At 39.9% G+C, this 26,952-nt stretch overlaps 1 protein-coding gene across 1 annotated transcript in view; it reads right to left on the bottom strand.

The window, feature by feature from the left end:
- LOC149168400 (uncharacterized) overlaps positions 1-26,952 on the bottom strand; it is a 362,722-nt gene that overhangs the window by 124,538 nt on the left and 211,232 nt on the right. The window contains exon 17 of the mRNA XM_089428261.1: positions 7,308-7,447. Within this exon, the coding sequence (XP_089284387.1) occupies positions 7,308-7,447 (140 nt within the window). The remainder of the gene's footprint in view (positions 1-7,307; positions 7,448-26,952) is intronic.

The following is a 26,952-nucleotide window of genomic DNA, read 5'->3' as shown; positions in this document are numbered from 1 at the left end:
GCTGAAATTCGTCCTCCAGGTAGCTCGTACTTTTAGGATGAGAGAGGAAGATGTGAGTTGTGTTGTGTTCAAATTCTCTCCAACTTTTCCTATATATATATCCATCAATGAGGGTGTGTGACACATCTGTTGGGCATGTGAGCCTACATTACAAAACTGGCTGACCTTGCACATATAATTTATTAAGAATAATAAATTCAAAATATAAGTTCTACTCATCGGATTAAGACTATTTTTATATGGATTTTACACCTCTCAGAAAGAGGAATCCAACAAAAATATTAGCCTCTTAATCTGAGCATCAGAACATGGAGTTTGGACCTAGTTGTCCAATTTTAACAACATTTGAAACTTTTGGTGCAAAATTTGCAAAAACAAATAACAGATATGGATTCCTTGCGAAAAAATACTCAAATTCAACCAAAAAAAATCAGTCGAATCGGAGTCCGGATTTGAGAGATATCATTGATTTAAAATCAGTTGTGTTGCAGAAATTTTTCTAACGGCAATTCGAGGACCGTGGCTCTCCTATCATTTTTTACAGTTTTTGTGCATAATTTCAAAAAATGATTGCAGATTTGAACTCCCTCTTGAAAAATCACTCAATTACCAAAAAAAATTGGTCGAATCGAAGTTTGAATGAGGGAGATATATCAATGATTTAAATCAGCTATTTTTTCAAAACTTTTGACACAACGGGATAGTTGCAGCGCGAATCTGAGTTTTCTAAAGTGTCCAGATAGGGATTTCAATCACATAGGAAGATGCAAAATGGTCATTCTATTTCCAAAAACAGGTTATAATAAAGATTATGAGTTATATGTATCGAATTATACTCATTTTAAATTAGTTTTTATATCTGGAGCAACATTCAAAGCAGGTTCACTTTGGAGATGTGCCCTCCCACCCTACTTTAATAGGCACCTGCTTCACATTCATCAGTTTCAGCATAGCAACATCCGGCTTGGTTCTTTGGAGATGTGCTCTTCCACCTCAGGCTATGTAGGCACCTGTTACTTCATCAACAATCAACATTATAGTTATGGGTCAAACGCACAAAATCCTTGTCATCAAAGTCCATTTGCTAGGCCGCACATTGTTAGTATCACAATTGGTCACAAGTATTACAAGGTATTTCTATCTTTGGATCTTTGTTTGTCATGGTTATGGGTCATCCACAAACCCACACTTCATCGAGGTCCATTTGCTAGGTCGCACACTATGAGTATCACCAATTGGTCACAAGCATTACAGGGTATCTCTATCTTGCGATCTTCATTCATCATGGTTATTGGTTAATCACACAAAACCCTTCTCTTTAGTGGCTCTTCAGATTCAACAAAAGCTTCTTAGAAGGGAAATTCACGCAATGAGGACCATTGCTTCTTAAGGAGGAAGGAATGATCTGATTGGAAATCGGCATCCACCCATTGCATTCATCGACCCATGGTATTTATTCAATTGTGGAATATACCCATGGTATTATAAGTGACATCCACGCATGGTATTCATCCACCCAATGTATTTATCCAGTCATGGAATTTACCCATGGTATTTACCTATGGTATTGTAAGTGAGATCTACCCATGGTGTTCAATCACACATGGTATCTACCCACCCATGGAATCTACTTGTGGTATTATAACGTATAACCTAAAAATTGAAAGCAATACACCCTATCATATTCTCCTTATAGAAGTAGGTATTTCCCCTATCGAGAGCCTAGCTATGACTAGGCTTCTGTTGTACAAGTACAAAATCAATAACACATGAGATCATAGACTTCCTAAGCTAGCTTTAAATTCCAACCAAAACCACCTAAGGCTCAAGCGGCGGTGGTATAAAGACACGAGGGCATGGTTAAACCTTTGGGAGATCAACAAGAATGATGCATTGCAAAACATTAATAACATTAAAAATATTGTTACTTCTAAGTTCAAAGAAAAAATGTGGTGTGAGAAAGATTTAGCGGCTAAAAGAAAATTTAGTTATTATAAGAAAGTCATCAACCCCACCCTAGAAGATCAAAAGTATCTCTCTGTTTTAACTAGCTCAAAGAAGAAAATTAATATAGTGAAGATTAGAACGAACTCTCATGAGCTCCATAGTGAAACAGGTCGTTGGGCAGTTCCTAAAACACCATGGATGAAAAGGATCTGCCATCTCTGTGAGAATAGGAACATCGAGGATGAAAACCACTTCCTCTTAGAGTGCCCCGCGTACAAGCACATTAGATCTCAGTTTCATAAACTTTGTCGCAATACTGACCTTCCTAGCCTTTTACAATGTCAAAATTATAGTGAGCTCGGGAGGCTTCTCTCCAAGCTTTTTAAGCATAGGAATAAAATCTTAAATCAAAGTAAATAATCTGTTACTTTTCTTTAGGTCCGATAGACCAAAGTTTGGTCTCAATGGACGTTAACCATCATCATCATCATCATCATCATCATAACTAGAAAAAGACTAAGTAACAAGTCGCATTTTGTAAAATATTGTCCACCACAATCTAGCTTTTACAATTCTCTATTTTAATAAAAAGTTTCTTAGTGGTTTTGTTTAATGTGTGTCCTCATATCTTCTTCTAACATTTCAATTTTTCAGATCTTGGGGCCTCCCCCTAAGATCCATTCAAGTTTTTAGGCCCCCAAGATCCAGATCACCCTCTTGGCATGTGAGTTACTCCTCCTTTATGGCATGGATTCCTTGTTCCACCAATATATATGTGCCCCATTCTTTCGCCCCAAACTACTTGTGCATTGTGAAAGAAGAATTCGAGCTTGATAGAGAGTTTAAGAGAGTTGAAGAAGATTATGAGAGAGAAACTTGGAGCGTAAGAGAAGAACTTGGTGAACAAAGGTTGATTTAGTTCTTCAGTGTTGATTCAGTTGAACGGAAAGTTTATTTAGTGTGTGCATGTGTTGTTGCTACCAGTGATATTCAAGCTACATCTTGTTCAAATTTTGGTGAACTTACTCATTCTCTTGATCTCTCATTGTACTATGCATGTCTGTTGAACAATTGATTTCTAAAAGAAGAAGAATTTGGTTGGGTTTTCCCCTTGTGGGTTTTTCCCTGGTCATTGGACCTAAATTCTTTGTCTCATTTTCTTCTTGGTTGTCTTATATTGTGCATTTGATTTATATTCTCTCTACAATTTCTTATCTAATATTGCAGCATAAATAGGTTTTGTAATAAGTGATTATTAGAGCATAGAACATCAGAATTTGAAAAGCTCAGCTTTGTGAAATGGACACTCTCTAGCTTGTTCCAGCTCTAACCCATCCTCCTATCAGCATGTGCATTTACCCAACGACACACACAAGTAATGCAGCCTTCCTTTGGTCACATTCACGGCCCCTTAGTGGTAGAAACCCGGCCAGAGGGAATGAAAGATCTCGCGCAGATTGTGACGGAAATGAACCTGGCCTTGGTGTTGAAGAAATTTGACTTCTTGTAGTTGTGCACACAACCTCTTTTGAGCAGATTTCGACCTAGTGAACAGAGATTAAGTTTCAACCTTTTAGCAGTTTTGGCCTCTTTAAATATTGTTGCTTTGGTCCTTTGAAAAACCCATAAATTTGTGCCCTTCAACAATGAAAACTTTGATCACTAAATCAACCCCGAGATAATCTTGAGACTCTTCATGGGTTCCTCCAATCTGTCAAGATGAGATAGAAAATACCAAATAAGAACATAAAATCAACTGATAACTCATTTCTACCTCAATATCTCCAACAAAACTTCTCCTTTGAATCCCAATGGTGAAATCTGAATGATTTCATTCCTTGAACCAGTTAGAATGTATAGTTTCAACACTAAAACCAACTAGCATTTTCCTCAAAAACACAAATACATGAATAAGGAGAGTCTCCTCACTTTTTCTCTTTTATAAACTTATGGTCACCTTTGCTACCATTTTGCCTTTTTAACTTTTATAAAATCACTTTATATTATTTTCATTTTATAAAGCTAAAATGACTTTTCACTTGCATAGGAAATGTCCCCTTCTCACCCCTTAGACATTTATAATGTTCCCTTAGGCGAATTAAGTCCCCTTGCCCCGCTCTAGCCAATGTGAACCATGTTAGGATAGCGGTCTCTGTCATAAGCTTCCTAAGTGGTCGGGGACATTAAATAGTATTAGGGATCTAGCTCAATGAGAAATTATAAAAGAAAGTCTAAGGAAAGGAGGAAGACATATTAAACATTGATGTTCAAAAAGGTACCAAGGAGGTGTTTCCTAGTTCTTTTCGCCTTGTCCTAGGAAAACATGGGAATCCACATTTTTAATGTGACTTTATGAGATCATTAAAGCCATGTGACTTTTTAGTCTCTTTATGAGTTCTAAAAGTACATTGTACTTTATAATATCAAAGTGATTTTATGAGGCAAAAAGTACATTGTAAAAAAAATTATTAAAGTGACTAGAGGGGTTCATTAATGAAGGGGGAGACATGAGAAGGGGTCAATGTGAGATTAAATCTCTACCCTTGATCAAGAGAAGCTGAAATATAAGCTGATAAGGATAGGTCATTTCATCCTTATGGAGACTAAAAAGGAGGAAAAAGGCAAAAGGAGCTTCATTCTTCATCTGTAGCTTTTGGAGAAAAGAAAAGGACGAGAGGCAAAAGCTGAACGGAGAGATCGAGATAGCAATTTGCAGCAAGGAAAAGGCAGCTACACACACGCATTCCTAGGCAGAGCTGTAGCACACCAACTGAGCTAAAGTGGCCCATCTTTAGTATGAAATTCGAGGGGATTCAGCGCTGAAATCAAGGCAGATTAAGTGCATTAATTGCTGGTCTGAGAGTGCAGATTCCAAGGAGGAAATTGTCAGACTGGCATGATTTTCTAGGCAAAAAGATCGAGTCTGACAGGCACGAAATTTGCAGCAGAAGTGCAGGTCTCCAAGCATAAGTTTCAACGCAGAAATTTTGAGACTGGCCCAAATTTCGAGGAAAAAGCCTTTCAGTGGCACAAAAATCAAGGGCCTTTGTGCTGAACAGTGGCACGATTTTCAAGGCTAGAAATTCTGGACAGTGGCACAATTCGCAAGGCAGAGATTGCTGGACTGTGGCACAAATTTCCAGACTGACGCAAATTACTAGGCACTGGCAGAATTCCGAGGGAGATAAGAACCCCTATTGTGAATTTAATGCTATAAAATTTCTGAGATAAAAGCAAATAAAAATCCTCTTCCAACAGGTTTTCCTTTGGGAGTTTTTCGAGTGTCTGATTGACCCAAAATCAAGTGTCTAAATTTTTTTGCATGCTTGTGAAATTATCAGTTGAAAGTGAAAAAGTAGTGGTAGCTTCAAGTGTTTTAATTGCAATTTACATTCAAGTTTAAATCTCAGCAATGAACAATGGGGTTTGCACATTAAACTTGACATGCAAAACAAATTGAAACCGGGTGAGGCTACAGCACACAAAATTTTCTACAATTAAGAGGGTGATTTTATCAAGTGGAGAGTGAGAGACTCAAGGTTAAGGAGATGGAAATGCTGCAGCAGAAAATTATGAAGGAAACTTGAGGAGGCCCAGATCTTCGAGGGCCGAATCTGCAGCGGGCAGAAACTCATCTTGGAGGCTTTCATAAAGGGTTGTACAGGTCACAGCCTAGGTGGGGCCAAGATATTCTTCCAGTGCATTGGCCATACATGGCTAAGAGAGTGGAGGTTGAATTGCAGGTTGGAGAAGTCGATTTTTCTAGGGGCCAGAAGTTTCCGAGGAGTGAATTTCCAGGTTCCTTTCATGCTATACAAATTTTATATTTGTGTGTGTCATTTTCCCTGTAAGGCAGCCCTTATATATTCTAAGTAATACAAGTGAAGTGTAAATTGGAGGGTTTCAAATTTCTGCTGTGATTGATTTTCTACTTGTACTTCTGCTACATCCTTATTGTTAAAATACCAGTGTATTTTTATTCAGCAAATCAGAAAATTAATTTACTGGGTTAAATCATTTCTGCATATAGAATATTGCTGGGAATATTGAATCAGATTTGGTATTCAGGAATTTAACCACCAAAATATCCTGCGACTTGTTTGAACTGAGATGAATGGAAGCCAAAGCAGGCCACATCATTGAAAATGCTAGATAGTATACACCAACAGATACACTCCATCTTTGAAGAATTTAGACAGACAACATTTGCCATCTACCACTCTGCTACTACTCAAGTTTCAACATAGAAATTCAAATAGGACTTCAGATGTTGTTGGGGCTGAAAATATGAAAAGAGGGCATGGGAGAAGCATGCACAGATTGGGACATCATAAAGTGTTGATGCATGCCAAGTTTACGTATGAAAATAAAATTTAGAAAAAGTGGCTTTATTATGAAGAAATGCCTGACAAAAGGTCCTAAAACGAGCTATGAAGTGTGTGTATAAGAGCTCATTCCTCCTAAACTCAAGAAAATTGCATTTCATTCATTTGAGGAGGAAACAGTATTCTCTCCAATTGGTCTGTGCAAAATAATGATGATTAGTGAGCACAAACTTTAGTTGCATATGCATAGCCATGTGTTTATCATCATACCCACCATTCATGTATTAAGATTCAAGAATAAAACAAGTGAATTTGGTGTAGTGGATTGTATGTGGACAGAAATCCTGAGTAGCCTCCCGAGAAAGTGAGTTAACAGTTCAAATCTCTCCGTAACATTAAAAGAAAAATACAAATCAGAACCAAATTATATAGGCTGAAGAGAAGGAATGATCAAATTAAAGAGAGAACATTGGAATATAGCAATGTGTATCTTTACATTTATATCTTGCATATGGCAATACCTCAACCTCCGGCTTTTCAGGATATTTCATGGTTCTAACAAGTTGGAACAACCTGGCAGAGAGCTAAAGCTAAAAATTACAATTTGCATCTCCAGCACAGTCGTGAAATACCCAGGCCATATACAACTGAACAGCATCAAATCTCTCATATTATAACATGTATAAAATAATTTAGGACTAACTTATATGCGCATCTAAACAGATGTGTTTAACAGGTTGAGTAGACTGATCTGCTTCCTGTTTTGAGCAAAGCCTCCACAAAAGATATATGATTAAATGCAGTTCAAAATTATGTAGATTAAAGGGAATGCCTTTCAAGCCTGTGATATCTTTTTTGTTATATTTTTCCTGACCGACAACTAGTCATTTGGAACAAAGATGATGTGTCAAATAAAACGCTGTAGGCTTAGAAGTGTCCTTTAAATAACATATGCTTGGATAACAACTTCTCACATGCGGCACAAAGTAATTCTAGCATTCTTATTATTTCAGATCTCCCAAAAATATTCCATACCTCATATGCATCTGCAAACAGGTTCCATTGTTCCATTCGTTTAATTGCCTCAGCTGCCTTCCTCCTGTGGATTTCTTCATGCTCCTCGCCCTGAAAAGTCTCCATTTCACTTTTCATATCACGCATCCTCTCCTCAAGTTCTGCAGACATTCACCACTCACATTATTGACATCTTTCAAAACACCCCTGCAGACCACTAGAAAATGAAAGCATTAATTAACCAACAAACAATATAGATAAAGATTTTGTTTTGAATACTGAAACCAACAGGCTGGTGTATCTGAGCGTCAGTAATTGTTCCATTCCTTGTTGAAAATGAAATCCTAGTAATTTATAACAGCAGTTGATAACAGAAAAATACTCAAAGATCACTCAGTATCTCTGGAAAACTATGTTAAGATCTAAAACTCTAAATCACAGGATTCACAGAATTTAATGGGCAAAATTTGAAAATCTGCAAATATAGAACCGGCAGATTAAAATCATTTAGTTGTCTAATATTAACAGCTATAAATGATGATTATCTTACCTGCATATGAAAGCCAAGCCACCATGTTTTTAATACTTATTGTTTATCACTGTCCAATCTGTGCCCTAGAAATATATGCAGTTTTCTGTGCTCTATATATCTCCAGCTTCAAATTCAATCTGTTCTACATTGGTCAAAATTTCTCAACCGATCTTACTATGCAGTGTGGCCAAACCCATCCCCCCGCCACCTCTCTCTCTCTCTCTCTCTCTCTCTCTATATATATATATATATGGGATTAGTAAAGTTATTTTATTTTATATTTTACGTTTATTAACTTTATATATGTGTGTGTGTGTGTGTGTGTGCTTTTATAATGGATTTCTCCATTCTCAATATGAATATAAATATATAAAGCATATATATAGATAGAAAGAGACCCGAGATTCATGTTTTTCTCTATGATGATAAGTTAGTGTCTCAGGGCTTTCCATCTTGAGATGGAGATCGTGGAGTCGCCAGAGGAATGTTAGGAAATGTCGTTAATGAATCAATTCCTCAATGATTCACTAGGGAGGCAGACCTACTTCCTCCCTAGCAATGGCGCCATATATGTTACGACTCAAACCATCAAGGAACCTAAAGGGGGCAACTGCTAGGTTAAGGGCAACGGTGGAGGCTTAACCCACTGTCACCACAGCTAAGTCTCCATGTTCTTTACGAACTTTCACCAATGGGAGGAAACTCGGTAGTGTAGGGATCACTTGAAAAGTATATGTCAATGGATAGGTGAGAAGTGACCCTAAAAACCCTTTCCCAAGGATGGAGTGAAGAATGGAGCTTACTTTCTCTCTAAGCAAGGGACTTGGTCCACCAGGGATAAGGGGTAAGCACTGGAGAGTTGAGGGAGAAAGGATAGGCTTATAAACAAGGTTCTCAATTCCTATAATCCTTGGGAAACTTGGATTCCAAAATAGTCCTTGACAAGTAATCTTTATTGAGAAGTGGACCGGGCCCAAGTTTGGGGATGGAATGTAGCAACCAATGAGGTTCCTATCTTGGACAAGGTGAGGGGAAAGGACCAAACAAGAATATTTACTTCAAAAGTTTGAATTGATCCTATTGAGGTCTAACCTTGGGGATGCCTAGGAAAATTTCCATCCTAAAGCTAGGGCATGGGATTCCAAGAAATTCCACTATTAGAATTGACTCAAATTTGGAGGAGAGGGAGGGGACCCACTAGCACAGTAACTGAAGCATAAAAATTGATATTGAAGCAAGAAAATTGATAGCTTGTAGACTTGAATGTAAAAATACACAAAAGGTATTTAATAATAATAATTTATTAATATATAAAATTGTATAAGTGATATGAATGTTACAATGAGGACCCTACTTTTATACCTCAGCAGGTGTCCTTTTGTGATTGGGCATGCCTTTTCACTTAACCTAATGACTATTTAACATAACCAATATTTAATAATTTACTATTTATATTAATTTTATTTATCTCACTTGTTATGAATTATATTCATAACATAGCCCTTCCCTTCGGAAGCTTTGTCCTCAAAGCTTTAATGTTGTCGATCTTCTTCACCTAGTGTTTGTCATCTCGATGTATACAATCTAGTCATCATTTCATCATTTAGCTCATCAATAATATTCCCTAGAATTTTATTTTTTATATAATAATGTTGTTGTTTTTTTTTAAATAATAATATTTTTTTTTGAACTTTAAATAATTTTTATTTTATTTATTTATTTATTTTTAATTAACTCTCAATTTTTTTTAATAAAAATTATTATTATTATTTTTTAAATAATAATAATTTTATTATATAACTATAGTTTATATATATATATATATATATATATATATATATATATCTCACACACACACACACATATATATATATTATATAATTATGATTATTAAAAACTTATACACGTCCCCACCACAAAGGAACAGTCACGACCTATCAAGCATTGACAGCAGCGAATCGAACTGTAAAAAGGGAATCCCAGTTTCTTGACTGTTGACTGTTGAGCGAGGTTCTCTACAACGGCACGGTCGGATACAGGTCTGCGATTTCAGAATCCCCTCCACTGTTGAGATTATGGAAACTGGCGATATCTTGGAGATTCAAATAATTTGGCTCACAATTTTCTGCATTTGTTTCCCTTCCACCATGATCGTCACCAAAACTAAAGGCGGTAGCTGCTGCTATGTGGCTGGCATGGCGTGAAGAGGATTTAGAAGCCAGCGCTGGTATGATCTTGGCATAGCATGAGCAGATAGGTTTTGGTTTTTTATTAGAAATCTTGGGCAGGTGCCACTAGTTAATCCAGGGATTGAAAGTTGAGTCGCATTTGTGGATGTTGAAGGTACCCTCAACGCCCTAAAGGAGCCCAGAAAAATGATCGACGGCCACATGATAGTGAGCCGTTTTGCCTTGGCTAGCATCAACCCTTCTCAGCCCCACGTCGACGAAGCCGTATCCCTTTACCTTTGGAATGACACCAATGTAATACAAGTCCTCATGAATGGCAGCCTGGCTTTCGCTTCCACTACTTCGATCTCCACTTGGAATCAATAAAATACGTGAAACAAATTCTGGGATTCCTAGAAATATATTATGTGGACTTTGATAGTGAATGGAGAGTCTTGCGTATAGAATTTTCATTGAAACCCTAAAAATGTCATTAGATCGGTGGATTATTTCGATATACGATGGGAGGGTATCAATATCGTTTCAGTTGATAACATCATGGGCTATCACATTCTCATAATAGTTTGTTTCTATTTGGGGCCGACCCAGCCATTTGGCGATTTCGTCCACCTTTTTCCCTCGCGCGTTCTGAGTTGGTTCCCTGTGAGGATCGAACTTCCTAAGCAATAATCGTAAAAATAGGCTAGTCACTCCAGTGCTTACGGTATACAATATCAGATCCTACACAAGCCTCTTCTTGTCGAACGACATGCTAACGAATATGAATAATTGCAGGGACAGGGTTGCATATGGTCACAAAGAAATAAGAGAGCAAGGATGTGTATTGATACTAAATGTGAAGAACACAACAAATCTCTTTCTGAGTTGGATGCCTCAGATGAGGCTTTACCAACAGTATGCATTTCATTAGTTGTCATGTGCTCCTCACCAGGTAGCACTGTCGTCTCAAACTGGGCAGTTGTCTCAATCTTTAGCTACAGTGTCCTATTTTGGCCTTGCAAAGCATTACCAGCATCATCTTCTTCTAATTCATACCGATCCACTTCATCATGTATTATATCTTGTTTTATAGATTCTACATGTTTAAGTGTTGTATTTTCAATGACTTCATCCTCTTTGACATTAATATCAGCTTCATTGGAATCATTATCATCATTCTGGTCAACCTCTTCTTCTCTTGCTTCACCTTGTTCTGTTTCCTCACTGTCACTATCATCTTCCTTATTATCGGTTTCCTTTAGACATGCTAAAACTTCTACACACGATTTTTCTAATCGCTGAAATGCTTCTTGAATTTTACTAAATTGTTCAATGCATTCAGGATGTGAACGTAATGGCACATTGTGCAGTAAACAACATTCAAAGACTCGCACCATTATATTGTGCGCCATGGCTTTGATACCACTTTAGCATAAAAACTGATACTGAAGCAAGAAAACTAATAGCTTGTAGACTTGAATGTAAAAATACACAAAAGGTATTTAATAATAATAAATTATTAATATATAAAATTGCATAAGTGATATGAATGTTACAATGAGGACCCTGCTTTTATACCTCAGCAGTTGTCCTTTCGTGATTGGGCATGTCTACCAATATTTAATTATTTACTATTTATATTAATTTTGTTTATCTCACTTGTTATGAATTATATTCATAACACTAACCTATAGGAGATCGAAGTTCTTCCTTATGTCAATTACCGGGAAATTGATGCCCTAGGTGACCTAATGGGGCTATTCTTGTGGAAAAAGGGGAAAATGGTAAAAAGAGGGTTAAAATGATCACCCTTTTAAGGGAATAGTGCCTAGTTCACTTGGGGATATGGAATCAAAGATAATGATGAGAAAGAACTTGGTTTCTTGATCAAGGAGGCCCAAAATGTCAACTTCATCCAATGTTGAAAGAAATAAAAGAAAAGTAACCTTCAAGCATTTATACCTTCAAGCAAATGATGCAAGCTTGTCAAGATAAATAATCTCTAGGACATTTCTTTCATATAACATTGGCCCATACATTAAATTAGCTAAAACATGCTCAATTCCGCATTTCAATAATGTAGCAACTAGCCCTAGTTTTAGTTGTATGCAACAACAAGAATAATAGCATTAAAATTCACTTACAATGTTATAGAGTATATCCAACCAGCACTTTGTTTGCACTAACAAGCTCCAAAACAAGAGAAAATCCATACATCAAAAATCATCCATCTCAAAAAAAATATCCACCAAGGAAAAAGTGTGAAACTCTCTATGATTAGAGAGATCCAAGTCAAGTGATGATCCAAGTGAATGTATCTAACATCAATATATAGCTTCCTAAGGAGTTCTAAATAGCATCCTAAGGAGTTTGAACATCATATGCGGTTAGTTCTAATGCAAAAATCATTATGCAATGCACCCTACCCTAACATGCATATAGTACAAAGTCAAGTGCCTTCAGGAAAGTACTCCTTTAGGAGTTGCCCATTTACGGGAAGGGGAACCGACTCATCTTCTTTAGTTTCCAAGTGATGCGAGTTTATCCTTGCGGTGTCAATTATCTTGAAGGACCCTATCGATAGATTATCCCACTTTTTATGCATGCTCGGCTTCTCCCTTCTTTTATCCCACAAGAGTACAAGGTCCCCAGGTTTAAAAGTTCTAGTTTGCGTGTGTTTGTTAAACGTAGTTTTCATCTTCTCAAGGCCACAGGAAATTTGATCAAGGGCTTTCCTCCTATTTTCATTGCTTTCAATGATTTGCTCAATACGGGATTGTATAACATCTTGTTGTTTGGGGAAGGCGTTCAAGCACTCAAGGACAGGTAGTTGGAGCTGCATAGGTAGCTTGGCCTGAGATCCATACACCAACTGAAAAGGGTTGAAGCCAATGGAAGCCTTTACCATGGTTCTGTCAGCGCATAGGGCATATTTGATCTTGCTATCCCAATCCCTCTTGTGATTGTCCATAGTTCTCTTCATGATCCAAATGAGGTTATTATTGCTTGATTCAGCCTGGCCATTACCCTGGAGATAATAATTAGAGGAGTGAGATAATATTATACCATATTTGCTACAGAGGAATGTGATAGAAATAGAATTGAAAGCTTTGGCATTGTCAGTGACAATCTTGGCACGAACCCCAACCTGGTAATGATTTTGTCCTCAAGGAAATCCATGACCACTTTGTCAATTGCTGCTTTGGTAGGTATGGCCTACACCCATTTGGTGAAGTAGTCAGTTGTTGTGAGGATCCACTTATGGCCATGACTCAAATTTTCCTTGAACTCCCCAATGAAGTCCAAGCCCCATTGCCAAAAGGGGGCGTGCACCACCACATTTTCCAAGGGCATGGCGACCAAATGCTTCTTTCCAGAAACAAATTGGCATGATTGGCACCTTTTTATGAAGTTCAAGACATCAACAAGGATGGTGGGCCAATAGTAACCTGCCCTCAAAATCTTGTGAGTGGTGGTTTGGGCAGCGTAATGTCCCCTGCAAGACCCAACATGGAACTCTTTTAGTAATTTCTCAAATTCTTCTTTATTGACACACCTGAGGATAACCCCACCGGGTCTCATCCACCTGAGTCCATCTTGGGTTATGCAGAACTTACAGGCCTTCAACCATAGGGATCTTCTTTTGTGCTCAATTAGGTGAGGAGGGGCGGACATGTTGCGCAGATAATAGACTATGTCTTTGTACCATTCATCCTCCTCAAGTTCAATAGTAGTAGTGCATAGTTGCGCTCTCTCCTTCTCTAATGGCCTCATTATTGCTTTCAATCATCATTTCAGCCAAGCCTTGCCCCCTGATAATTTTCTTTGGGAAAATGTCAAGATCATATTCCTAGACTTTGGACACCCATTTTCCCCTGGATCCAAGACAATCAAATCGGGACAACACATCTTTGACAGCGAGGTATGGGACATATGCATATATCTTGTTGTACCTGACATAAGCCCTAAAATGCTTGACTGACTTGACAAGGGCAAATGCTTGCTTTTGATTGATGATGTATCTTGTTTCAGCGTCACGGAGTGGCTTGCTCATAAAAGCTATCGGTCTCTCGTCCCCATTATCGTCCTTTTGCATAAGTATCCCAACAATAGTGTCTTTAGAGGCAAAGGAGTAGATGATAAAATCCTTAGTGTAATCAGGGCTAACAAGGACGGGAGCTGAAGCAATCCTTTTCTTTATTTCCTCAAAGGCTTCATTCGTTGTGGAATCCCATGTGTACGGGGTGTTTTTCTTCAAGAGGTTGCTCATTGGTTTGACAATTTCAGCAAAGTTTGGTATGAATCTTCTCATGAAATTGATTTTGCCGAAGAATGATCTTAAAGCATCTTGATTTTTGGGATAAGGAATATTGCTAATAGATTGGATTCTTTCGAGATCGTTTCTAATCCCATCTTTGGAGACCACATGTCCTAGCAATCTTCCTTTGTCCACACCAAAGATTGACCTTTTAGGATTGAGAGAGATGTTGTATTGCCTGCATTTCTCAAACACCTTCCTCAGATGCTTGCAATGGTCTTTTCTTTCCTTGGAGGCCACGGTCAAATCATCTTGGTAGATCTCCATGATCTTCTCGATGAGGTCTCTGAAGGCGAAGTCCATGGCCCTTTGAAAGGTAGATCTAGCGTTAAGGAGGCCAAAGGGCATCCTAAGGTACATGTATGTTCCCCATGGTGTAGGAAAGGTAGTTTTCAAGCGGTCTTCCTCTTTGACAATGACCTGGTTGTATCCAGAGAAGCAGTCCAAGAACAACATCATTTGAGACCCAGTTATCCTTTCCATTAGGTTTTCCATGTTGGGCAAATGGTAATTGTCCTTTAAGCACCCACAGTTAAGGTCCCTAAAGTGGATGCACATCCTGATATTACCAGTCTTTTTGCGAGTGACCACAGGGTTATAAATCCATGATGGATGTCTAATGGGGGCAATGATCCCTGCGTCAACCATCTTTTGGAGTTCTTCCTTGGTGAGAGGGGCAAGTTTTGGATTCATCCGTCTTAGTTTTTGATTAACAGGTTTCAGCCCCTCCTTGAGTGGAATGGTGTGTTGGATAATCTCAGTGCTATATGCCTTTAAGTCATCATATGACCATGCAAAGACATCCTTAAACTCCCTTAGTAGTTCTTCGATCTCCTCTCTTTCTCTCCTAGAGAGATTTTTTCCAATCTTCATGATTTGGGGAGAGGTCACAAATCCCAGGTATAGATCTATCATGTCAGGGTTTACTTGGCTACTATTAGTAATGCTAGAATTGTTCCTATCAAAAGTGTTTCTCATTGATGACATCCTTCTCTCATGAGCAGGAACTTTCATGGTCTTGTAGGAAGTTATTTATGTCTCAGTCATCTTCAAAAACAAGCCATTGTTCCTCATACTCAAGGATGGAAGGTCTATGAATTGTATCAATGATGCATCTCCTTTTTCTTGCAACATCATGTGGGATAATTGTGGAAGTGGGAGCGGCCACGGCCAAGGTGTTAGCCAAGTCATCGAAAGACCTGTCAAATGCTCAGATAGATATACCATCGAACCCTTTAAGCATGTGAGTGACTCTTTGTTTGTAGGGTTTCAATTTCTCATATTTGTGTCAAAGGTTCCCCTACTTTGCGAGACAACTAGACCAAAATCCCCTATTATGATTAAATTTTTCATCCCTCTAGATTTGACTGCTTCAAGACCCAATAGAAGGGCCTCATAGTCAGCAATGTTATTAGTGCAAATGAACTGGAGTCTTATTGAAAACAAAAGATTTTCTTCGTATGGGGAGATCATCACAATGCCAACCCCCGACCCAAATTTGGAATGTGCCCCATCAAAGTACATTACCCATAACCCCGAATGAGGACAAGTAGCAACATGCTCGTTTTTTAAAATCCTCCATTCCCCAACGTTGTCACTCTCTTCTTTTATGTCACTTTCATCTTCATGAGACGAGGCACTCATAGGGGCAGAGAATTAATGTCTAGGAATCGATGCATAAGAGTTTTCTTTCCATGGGAGATAGATGACAGAGCCATCTTCATTCATGGATAGATTGAGATCCTCAATCAACTTTTTGGACACGATCATTCCCCATGTCGGGGGGGCCTCTACCACAACTATATCGATGGACAATCATTTTTCCGAATACGTATGAAGGAAGGTTTTTACCCTTTCCATGATCCCACATACCTTAAGCTTATCGGAGTTCAAAATCAATTTAGAGAAACATTTCCATGAAAGCTTGAGTCCTAGCTTTTTTATAAAGCTTGAAAGCATGATATTGATAGGTCTACTAGAATTTAGGATGCAATTTCTTAAGGTAAATCCATTTAATCCAAACGTGATGTAGAATGGGTTGCTTATATCCAAGGTTATCCTTAATGGGACCTTCAAAATAGGGTCAGGGGGCTTCTCATTTACTTCAAAGGAAGGTCAGGGCAAAGCATCTTCTTCATTAGGGGAGAGATCGCCATCATCGGATGAACTATCTTCTTCGACCTGGAGCATGTTGATAGATCTTTACCTCATAGATTGATCAAGGTCAAATATGATACTTTTGGCTTGGAAGAGGCTATCAAATCGCTTATTTCGTGTAGCAAAAGCTAGCTTTCCTGTGAAGGAATTCAAGTACACAGCCAAGACTATTTCTTTTGGAGGGGTTAAGTTATATCAAAAGGCATGAATGACAGAATTAAACTTGTGATTGAATTCGGCAACAGATTCATCATTCCTTCTTTCGATAGACAAGAACCACTTGTATAATTGAACCACATCCTTCTCATGTTACCATCTCTTTTCAAATATTTCAAGCAACTCCTCCCATGAAGATATAGATGCAGCGGGAAGGGAAAAATACCATTCACAGGCCTCTCATATCAAGCTTGTGGCAAAGGCAGTTATGCAGTTGAACTCATTATCGAATACCCCACATGTGAGGCCTTCAACTCTCAGAAAATGTTCCTGAGGATCCTCCTCTCCACTAAATGTAGGTATGTCATCATCCTCACGAAGGGGGGTGAATAGTGCTCCAATTACTTTTGAAACGTTGAGAGGCATGAAGATTTTATGTTTATGTTTTAGTTTCTTGAGCTTCCTATCAAAGAAACAGACACGGCATTCATGTTTTTCTCTACGATGATAAGTTAGTGTCTCAGGGCTTTCCATCTTGAGATGGAGATCGTGGAGTCGCCAGAGGAATGTTAGGAAAAGTCATTAATGAAGCAATTCCTCAATGATTCACTAGGCAGGCAGACCTGCTTCCTCCATTGAAACAGCACCAGAAATGTTACCACTCAAACCATCAAGGGACCTAAAGGGGTTCCTAAGAGCGCAACAGCTAGGTTAATGGCAATAGTGGAGGCTTAGCCCACTATCACCACAGCTAATTCTCCCTTCTCTTTACGGACTTCCATTGATGGGAGGAATCCCGGTAGTGTAGGGATAACCTAAAAAGTATATGTCAATGGATAGGTTCGAAGTGACCCTAAAAACTCTTTCCCAAGGACGAAGTAAAGAATGGAGCTTACTTGCTCTTTAAGAAAGGGACTTGGTCCACCAAGGATAAGGGGTGGGGATTGGAGGGTTGAGGGAGAAGGGATGGGCTTATAAACAACGTTCTCAATTCCTATAATCCTTGGGAAACTTGGATTCCCAAATGGTCCTTGAAAAATAATCTTTATTCAGAAGTGAGACCACACGGGGCCAAGTGGACCCAGCCCAAGTTTGGGGATGGAATGTAGCAACCAATGAAGTTCCTATCCTAGACAAGGTGAGGGGAAAGGACCAAACAAGAATATTTACTTCAAAAGGTTGAAGTGATCCTCTTAAGGTCTAGCCTTGGCGATTCCTAGACAAAATTTGATCCTAGCGCTAGGTCTTGGGATTCCCGCAGATTTCACTATTAGAATTGCCTCAAACTTGTAGGACAAAGAGTGGACCCACCAGCATAGTAACCTATAGGAGATGAAGCTTTTCCTTGGCTCAATTCTCGAGAAATTGATGCCCTAGGTGACCTAATGGGGCTAGACTTGGGCAAAAAGGAGAAAAATGGTAAAAAGAGTGTTAAAATGATCACCCCTTTAAGGGACCAGTGCCTAGTTCACTTGGGGATATGGAGTCAAGGATAATGATGAGTAAGAACTCGATTTCTTGATCAAGGACGCCCGGAAAGTCAACTTCGTCCAATGTTGAGAGAAAGAAACAAAAGTGACCTTCAAGCATTCATACTTCAAAGCATATGATGCAAGCTTCTCGAGATAAATAATCTCCAAGACATTTCTTTCATATAACATTGGCCAATACATTAAATTAGCTCAAACATGCTCAATTCCCATTTCAATAAAGCAGCAACTAGCCCTAATTTTAGCAATATACAACAACAAGAATAATAGCATTAAAATTACTTACAATGTTATAGAGTATATCCAACCAACATTTTGTTTGCATAAACAAGCTCCAAGACAAGAGAAATAACCCAAATCCATACATCAAAATTCATCCATCTTCAAAACATATCCAATAAGGAAAAAGTGTGAAATTCTCAATGATTAGAGAGATCCCAAGTAAAGTGATGATCCAACTGAATGTATCTAACATCAATATATAGCCTCCTAAGGAGTTAGAATTAACCTATGAGCCTACATTAGCCCCTAATGATAAAATAATGTGCAAATAAAAGCCCTATTGGTGACAAGCCCACCAAACTAGCTCATAAGTGTAAAAATAAGCCTCACAAGGGGCCAAATAATAATATATGCATATCATAGGCCCTCCAAAGCCATAATAATATCAAGAAGTGCCATATTGAGGAATTTATTCCTTGGACTATGATGGACAAGGGGGTGGCCCCTTGTTCTCCAAGTAGTAGACCTGTGGTGCTCCCAATGGGTCTGAGGTCACAAAAATGGCCCCATGGCTCTCCATATGAATCGGAAATGCATATAGACCTTCTGCAAGGGTCCAAGTGGTGGAATGAATGCTACCATTACATCGTACAAGTCTTGGGACACCTGTTAAGAGTGGGTAAGCCATTGTGGGGGCTTGTTGGGCATAATGTACCAAGCATATCACCATCATCCCAAAAGTGGATCGCTAGTAGTCGTTGAGCATCCATGAAGGTCCGTGGAGTGTTGTCTATTGTTGTGGAGGCCCATGGCTCCCTATCCACACCCTACATGTGCCAATGTAGACCTCTAGAGGTTAGGATCTGTTAAGTTATGGTATGTTCTATGCTTATAACAGTTTACTTCTTTTTCTTATTATATTCCACAGATTAGCAATCACATGTACATAAAGTAAAGTGCAGATAGAACATTAAACGATCGACATAAAACAAGCCAAGACAATAGACACAAGATGTGGCGGCTAGCCACGGACAAACCCCACAATGTGTGGGGAAACCCTTTGATCAAATCTTCTTTTATCTTCAATAATTCAGCAGAGAGAAATAGTACACTAAATCTGATTTATATCAGCATTAGCAAACCCTAGATCAGCAGCATCAGCATTAGCAGCTTCATCATCAAAACTAGGGCAGCCAATATCTCACAAACCGACCGTCGGATCAGCTTGATTCCACCACAAAAAGTTGCAGCCTTCAGAGGAGGTTCAGATGAACCTACAGCGCAGTTCAGATGAGGAGATCTTCTGGTCCACGCAGGTCAAACTTCACTTCTGCAGTTGCAGCTTCAGTTTCAGCAGCTTCCTTCAAACTAGGGCAGTCGATATCTCGCAAACCGTCCGTCAGGTCGACTTGACTCCACCACCAAAAGTTGCAGCCTTCAGAGGAGGTTCAAATGAACCTATAGCGCAGATCAGAAGAGGAGGTTTGGTGGTCCACGCTGGTCAAAGTTTGAATCTGCAGTTGCAGCTTCAGTTTCAGCAGCTTCCGGCTTCACATGTGTGAGAGAGAAACCATTTTCTGCGTAGTAGAGAAGAGACTCTTTTCTGCGCAATAGAGAAAGAGAGATGTGATGAGATGAGTGAGTGCAAATGAGGAAAAGTCCTCCTGTATTTATACACAACGTTGATGTTTGAATAGATGCGACTGTTGGGCTTCTGAGCCTACATGAGTTGTAGGTCGGCTTGATAATAATTCCATAATCAAAATAAATTCATATCTCCATAAATACTTATCGGAATCGGATGATATTTAGATCAATCCTACACCTCTCGACGAGAGGAATCTAATAAAAATATTATTAGCCATGAATAAGATGACCCACATGAAGTTTGGCCCTAGTTGCCAATTTAACACTCTCTCAACTAGGGAGAACTTCATCTGCAATCTGTCTGTCGTTTGCTACTGTTCATCCATCAAATGCACTGCCCTGTAAAGCCTAACCCTTGCCCTGCTCTACTCTATTCTTCCTATTCTGCCTTGTCTTGTTCTGCCCTGTACTGATTTGTACTGCTCTGCTCTGTTCTACTCTGCTCTGTTTTGTTTGTTCTGCTCTGCTTTTGTCCGAATTATGAAGAAGAAGAAATGATCGAGGATGTATCATACTTACTTAAGGTTAGCCTCAGAGTATGTACCACTGGTCCCAAACCAGTCTCAACCGACCCGAAGCCAGTGTCATAGTATGTTACTATGTACAACTCCTACCATTGGTCCCAGACCAGTAACATCCTCCACTGACTCAAAGTCAGTGTTAGAGTGCATACCACTGGTCCCAGACCAGTCTCAACTGACCCAAAGTCAGTGTCATAGAATGTACCACTCCTACCACTGGTCCCAGGCCAGTATCACTGATCCCAAATCAATGGAGGTCATCCTAGCGTAGGGAGTACGGTAGATACAACGATGCGTCCACCAGTACTACTATGGTCCCTAACTTCATTTCCCTGCTCATTGATCAGATGAGAGGTACTTCCCATGAGTCCCAGACTGCATGGGTAGGATGCCTCGATAGGAGAACTAATCAATCTTGTCCTCACAGGAGAACACATCAATCCTACTACAATCGCCATGGAGAACACATCAATCCAGGCCTCACAGGAGAACACATCAATCCTACTACAATCGCCATGGAGAACACATCAATCCAGGCCTCACAGGAGAACACATCAATCCTACTACAATCGCCATGGAGAACACATCAATCCAGGCCTCACAGGAGAACACATCAATCTTGCTACAATCACCATGGAGAACACATCAATCCAGGCCTCACAGGAGAACACATCAATCCTGCTATAATCGCCATGGAGAACACATCAATCTAGGCCTCACAGGAGAACACATCAATCCTGCTACACAGGAGAGCTAATCATCCTGTTCCACAAGAGAGCGAATCATCTTGTCCCACAAGAGAGCGAATCATCTTGTTCCAAAGCGTACCACCAGGGGAGGGTGAGTCACCCTGTGGTCGTATGTTGCTCCAGTAAGAACCGCAACCCCCCAGAGCTCACAGAGCTCAATGTATGCAACATGCAAGACCCTTGTACAAGGGTTTTTTTACGACTCCAAGTCGTTTGGGAAAATCACAGATTAGATCTTTCCTCGAGGCTTTGACAAGGTGTATCGACTTGTACATCATCTTAATGCGATGGAGCCTCCTTGCTCATCGACTTACCATATCCCAGATGATGTCTATCTGCTAGAGCAATCGACGAATATGGGATCCCTCAATAATCAAATCCCTCCTCTAGTTGTTACAGAGAATCACAGTGGTATGTGTTCAAACAACTCACTGAAGTGCTTCCCCAACCAAGCAGCTTCATACGAGATCATACTCGTAGATATGTATCTGGTCTCGGCAGTGCTTATGCAATCGGCTTTTGCTTCCTGCTCATCCATTATATCGAAGCAGAATCCAAAGAGAAACAGCACTAAAAGTGCTCCAGTGATCCCCCACACTACATGCCTGATCGGCATTTGACTAATCATGTAGTTTCATATTTCCGGCAGTGAAGATTGTGTCATAAAGACATCTCAGAAGATTCTTGGCACCAATCTAGTGAGGCTCAACCAAATATGAGCTCACAATGCTAACTGCAAAACATATGTTCGGACGGAGGTTCACCAAGAACATCAACGCGAATGAGTTTTTGAAACTCAGAGGCATTTCCCAAACCTGGTCCGACATCACTAACATATAACTTCTGAAAGTTAAGATCCTCGAGGTAGTCACAGGCTTGCAGTCCATCATACCAAATCTTTTCAGAATCTTCATCACATATTTTCCTTGAGATAGGAAAATTTCCCTTGGCTTCTGCCACACTTCAAGTCATGGTTCTTCATTTCAAATTCAGAAGCCAACTCCCTCTTACATTTGTGAATCAAAGGATATGCACCTGTTAGAAAGAGGTCATTTACATACAACACCAGTATGAGAGGCTTGTCATCTTCAACCTTAACGTAAAGGTTAGGATCGGCTTCACTCCTAGTGAACCCCAGCTTCATCAAGTAGCTATCGATCCTCTCATACCATGCTCAGGGTGCTTGCTTCAGCCCATAGAGAGCCTTCTTCAACCTGCATACACGAGATTTTCAATCATAAATCTCAAATCCTTCGGGTTGCTCCACAAAGACCTCTTCTTTGATCGAACCATGCAAGAACGCGATCTTGACATCCATCTGATGTAGGTTCCATCCTTGTGAAGCGACAAGGGCTATGATCAAGCAGATGGTCGTATATCTGGCAACAGCTACAAATATCACATCATAGTCTATACCTTCCTTCTGGCAGAAACCACGACCAACAAAACGAGCCTTATACTATTATGTACTTCCATCTGTTGCAGCTTTATCTTGTAAAGCCATTTTGAAGTAACAATTGTCTTGTCCTGGGGTCTGGGAACTACTTCCCAGACATCATTTTCCATAATAGACTCATATTATTTGGTCATAGCATCCTTCCATACTTGATCCTTGACGACATCTGAGAATGATGAAGGCTCATTTTGTATGATCGTGCTCATGATGGTCAGGTATCCCTGATACTTGTTAGGTTTCTTACTTTCACGGAAGGTTCCTCAGGGTGCAGCATGTCCTTCAGCATCATCAAGTATCCCCCTAAGCCATGAAGGCCTCTTCCTAGAAGAGGAAGGCTCAGGTGGATAAATAGGATCCATGGGTTCCTCCACATCAGGCATTGTTACATCATCTACACATAGAGACAACTTCCACAACTGTATGGTTCTTCCTTTTCGCCACACCATTCTGCTCAGGAGTATGTGGTGCAGTAGTCTCCCTCTTAATGCCAGCCTCAGATATGCCTGAGTGAACCAACTATAATATATCGGAGGTCTTGCTTTGCCTTGAGGGGAATGGTCCCCTTTTGAGCTTTCCTTCAGCACATCCTGGACATACACCTTCTTTCTCTACTTGGAATTCGGGCATCCCTGTCACCATTTGTCTTACACTGAGTAGAGCTTTATAATTAAGGGGGCAAACCTCCGATGCCAAAGTTCGAACTGAAGAGATGTGTCACAAGACATGACACCTAGCAGACTTCCATCGACCTGATATAAAGAATCAACTCAAAACCCAAGAGTGAAAGCATCTTTATACGTACCTTGCCATCGCTGAAGGTTACCTTGTAGCCTTTGTCTTCCATTGCCGAGATGGATACCAAGTTCTTTTTTGAGGTCAAGTGCATTTAATACATCCTAGAATTTCTAGCCTTCTTGAATGGTTGTCCTCTTCCTTGATTCCCAACTCTACTCGTCCCGTTGTCAGTCCTTTCTATCAAGGCACTCCCTTGCATAGTGACCTACTTTATTGCAGATGTAACATCGTCCTTTTCTTCCACCCTTAGCTCCAGCCTTTCCTTTTGATTTAGTCCCTGAATTATTTCTTTTCTTAGCATGAGAAGAAAAGGTAGCAGGAGGACCTTTAGGCATGGGCATTTCTTGCTCTTCTACCCTTGTTTCTTCTTGAATGCATCTAGCCATTAATTCCTCAAAACCAGGAATTATATTATTGTTCAGAAGAGTAGTCCTGAAAACGTACCATTTGGATGGTAATCCTCCAAGAGTCGCGAATACCATTTCTATGTCAGTAATAGTCTCCCCAATAGATAGGAGATCATTCTTGATCTCGGTGATTCCTAAGAAGTATGCTTGCATACTCTCATCTTTACCCTTCTTGATTTCCCTCAGTTTATTTCTAAGAAACAAAACTTGATTTGCATCATTAACTTTAAATATACTCACCAGTCTATCGTAGATTTCCTTGCAGGTGTCCAATTCAGAGATGTAAACCACCAAGTGCTTGTCGATAGAGTCCCAGATGATCTTCTATTTTGACTTCTCCATTTTTCCATTTGTTCCAGGCAGCAGCGTATGCAATTGATGGAGGCTCAACAATGTTGCCTCTTACATGGTCCAGCACTCCTTAATCTTCTAGGGTTAGATCGATAGACATCTTCCATCCGTGATAGTCAGCTTTCCCACGGAGCTTGTCTTCAGCAGGAAAGAGTGTTGAGGACCCCATAGTTCTTTTAGGATAGCCTTGCCAATCTTCTCTTCGGTGATTGCTCTTGCTCTTGCTCTTGCTTGGGCTTTGTCTTCACCTCAGCTTTGATACCATGTTAAGTTATGGTATGTTCTATGTTTATAACAGTTTACTTCTTTTTCTTATTATATTCCACAGATTAGCAATCACATGTACATAAAATAAAGTGCAGATAGAACATTTAACAATCGACAGAAAACAAGCCAAGACAAGAGACACAAGATGTAGCCACGGACAAACCCCACAATGCTTGGGGAAACCCTTTGATCAAATCCGCTCTTATCTTCAATAATTCAGCAGAGAGAAATAGTACAATAAATCTGATTTATATCAACAGTAGAAAACCCTAGATCAGCAGCATCAGCATTAGCGGCTTCATCATCAAAACTAGGGCAGTCGATATCTCACAAGCCGACCGTCAGATCAGCTTGATTCCACCACAAAAAGTTGCAGCCTTCAGAGGAGGTTCAGATGAACCTACAACGCAGTTCAAATGAGGAGATCTTCTGGTCCACGCAGGTCAAACTTCACTTCTGCAATTGCAGCTTTAGTTTCAGCAACATCCTTCAAACTAGGGCAGTCAATATCTCGCAAACCATCCGTCGGATCGACTTGATTCCACCACCAAAAGTTGCAGCCTTCAGAGGAGGTTCAGATGAACCTACAACGCAGATCAGAAGAGGAGGTTTGATGGTCCACACCGGTCAAAGTTTGGATCTGCAGTTGCAGCTTCAGTTTCAGCAGCTTCCGGCTTCACGTGTGAGAGAGAGACCATTTTCTGCGCAGTAGAGAAGAGACTCTTTTCTGCGCAATAGAAGAGAGAGATGTGATGAGATGAGTGAGTGCAAATGAGGACAAGTCTTGTATTTATACACAACGTTGATGTTTGAATAGATGCCACTGTTGGGCTTCTGAGCCTACATGAGTTGTAGGTCGGCTTGATAATAATTCCATAATCAAAATAAATTCATATCTCCATAAATACTTATCGGAATCGGATGATCTTAGATCAATCATACACCTCTCGACGAGAGGAATCTAATAAAAATATTATTAGCCATGAATAAGATGACCCACATGAAGTTTGGCCCTAGTTGCCAATTTAATAGGATCCCATATATGGAAACCAAACCCAAATGGAAACCACATGCAATCCTACATAAGATCCAATGTGTCCCATAGGTTTCTAGTATAAAATAATTGAGTAAACGAGCTTACAAATCATGGATAACAAAGTGGGCACTTCATAATGGTATGCCTTTCCGTCGTGGGTTTTGGCATGTGCTAGTGTCTCCAAGCTCCAAAGGGATTAGCCAAGTACCTTATTAGGTGGTTTCAGCCCTTAAAGGGGATAGTATGTCCAAGGCACATCCCTCTAATGGGGCGGCAAATGACAAATAAGTGAGATGGAATAGAGAATGAGAGGGGTAGTCTTAGGCCACTTAGTGGGGCATACGGATAGCTAGATAAGGGGAAGCCCACAGCTGGATATGTAATGTATAGGAAGAAGCAATTTTGGTACATGAGGTGTCGTCGCCTTGATTTTTCCACCCTTCTTTATATACCTTTTGCCTTTTATGAATTTTGTTTAATTAACTACTCAAGGCTCAAAGGACAAGAGCATGATGTGTAAGATATAGCAGTGATTACCCCCTTTTAGGTAGGGTGGTTCATTGCCCTCTGGGAGTTGGGACAATCATGGATTCCTGACTGATATAGGAGGCTCATCTAGGGCCTATGGAACCAAGGTAATGGCCATAGATTGGGGTAGAGTTCATGCAAAGGCTTCTGCCCACATGCTAACTATTTTGTCTCGGTCATATTTTGCATTTTGTGGTACAATTTCCTGCTAAATGTGGCCAATTATGCTTTTCACTTTTTCAATCAATTTTTCAACCTCTAGGGCATCATTCTAGGCCTCACCCAAGGTGGGGGCAAGGGGATAGGGAGGCTAGCCCTATGTGGACCCAGGATTGAAATGTGGCCACAGGATTGGAGAAAAGATGAATGGGGATATAATGAGTGGAAAGGGAGTAATATGTGCAAGTAAAGGAGCGGGACCAAGCACCCAAAGCCAGGGTTTCCCAAGTAGTACCACCCTAAAACCAAACTGTCAATAAAAGAGATCCCACAGGACTAAGATCCAAGGGTAACAACCAAAAGAGATCAAGGGGACCAGAGCACAAACTAAGCCCACTCTTTCCGCCAAATAATCCCATCAATCCATACCCAGAAGTATCCATGATAAGTAAACCCAATACTTAATTACCAAATGACAAGACATACCTTTAGATTCAGGAGGCCCACCTTCAAACATACGATCAATACAAGTGGGTGAGGGACCGCATGGCTGGACTAGGTGGCAAAGAAATGGCAATACGAGCTAGTAGAAGGCATCAAGGGTCGTTGGCTGCCAACTGAGGCTCATCATAGAGGAAAAGAATATCCTGGGGATGTTACCCACAAAGTGGTGGGTAACAGGCAACTATGGCCAAATTACACCTTGG

Source organism: Pinus tabuliformis, chromosome 4_2 (genome assembly GCF_031772625.1).
Source record: "Pinus tabuliformis cultivar Carrire ecotype Pingquan chromosome 4_2, CPIR1, whole genome shotgun sequence".
In the NCBI taxonomy this organism is placed as follows: Eukaryota; Viridiplantae; Streptophyta; class Pinopsida; order Pinales; family Pinaceae; genus Pinus; species Pinus tabuliformis.
The sequence above is the reverse complement of the archived record's forward strand: the minus strand, read 5'-3'. Positions and strand labels throughout refer to the sequence as shown.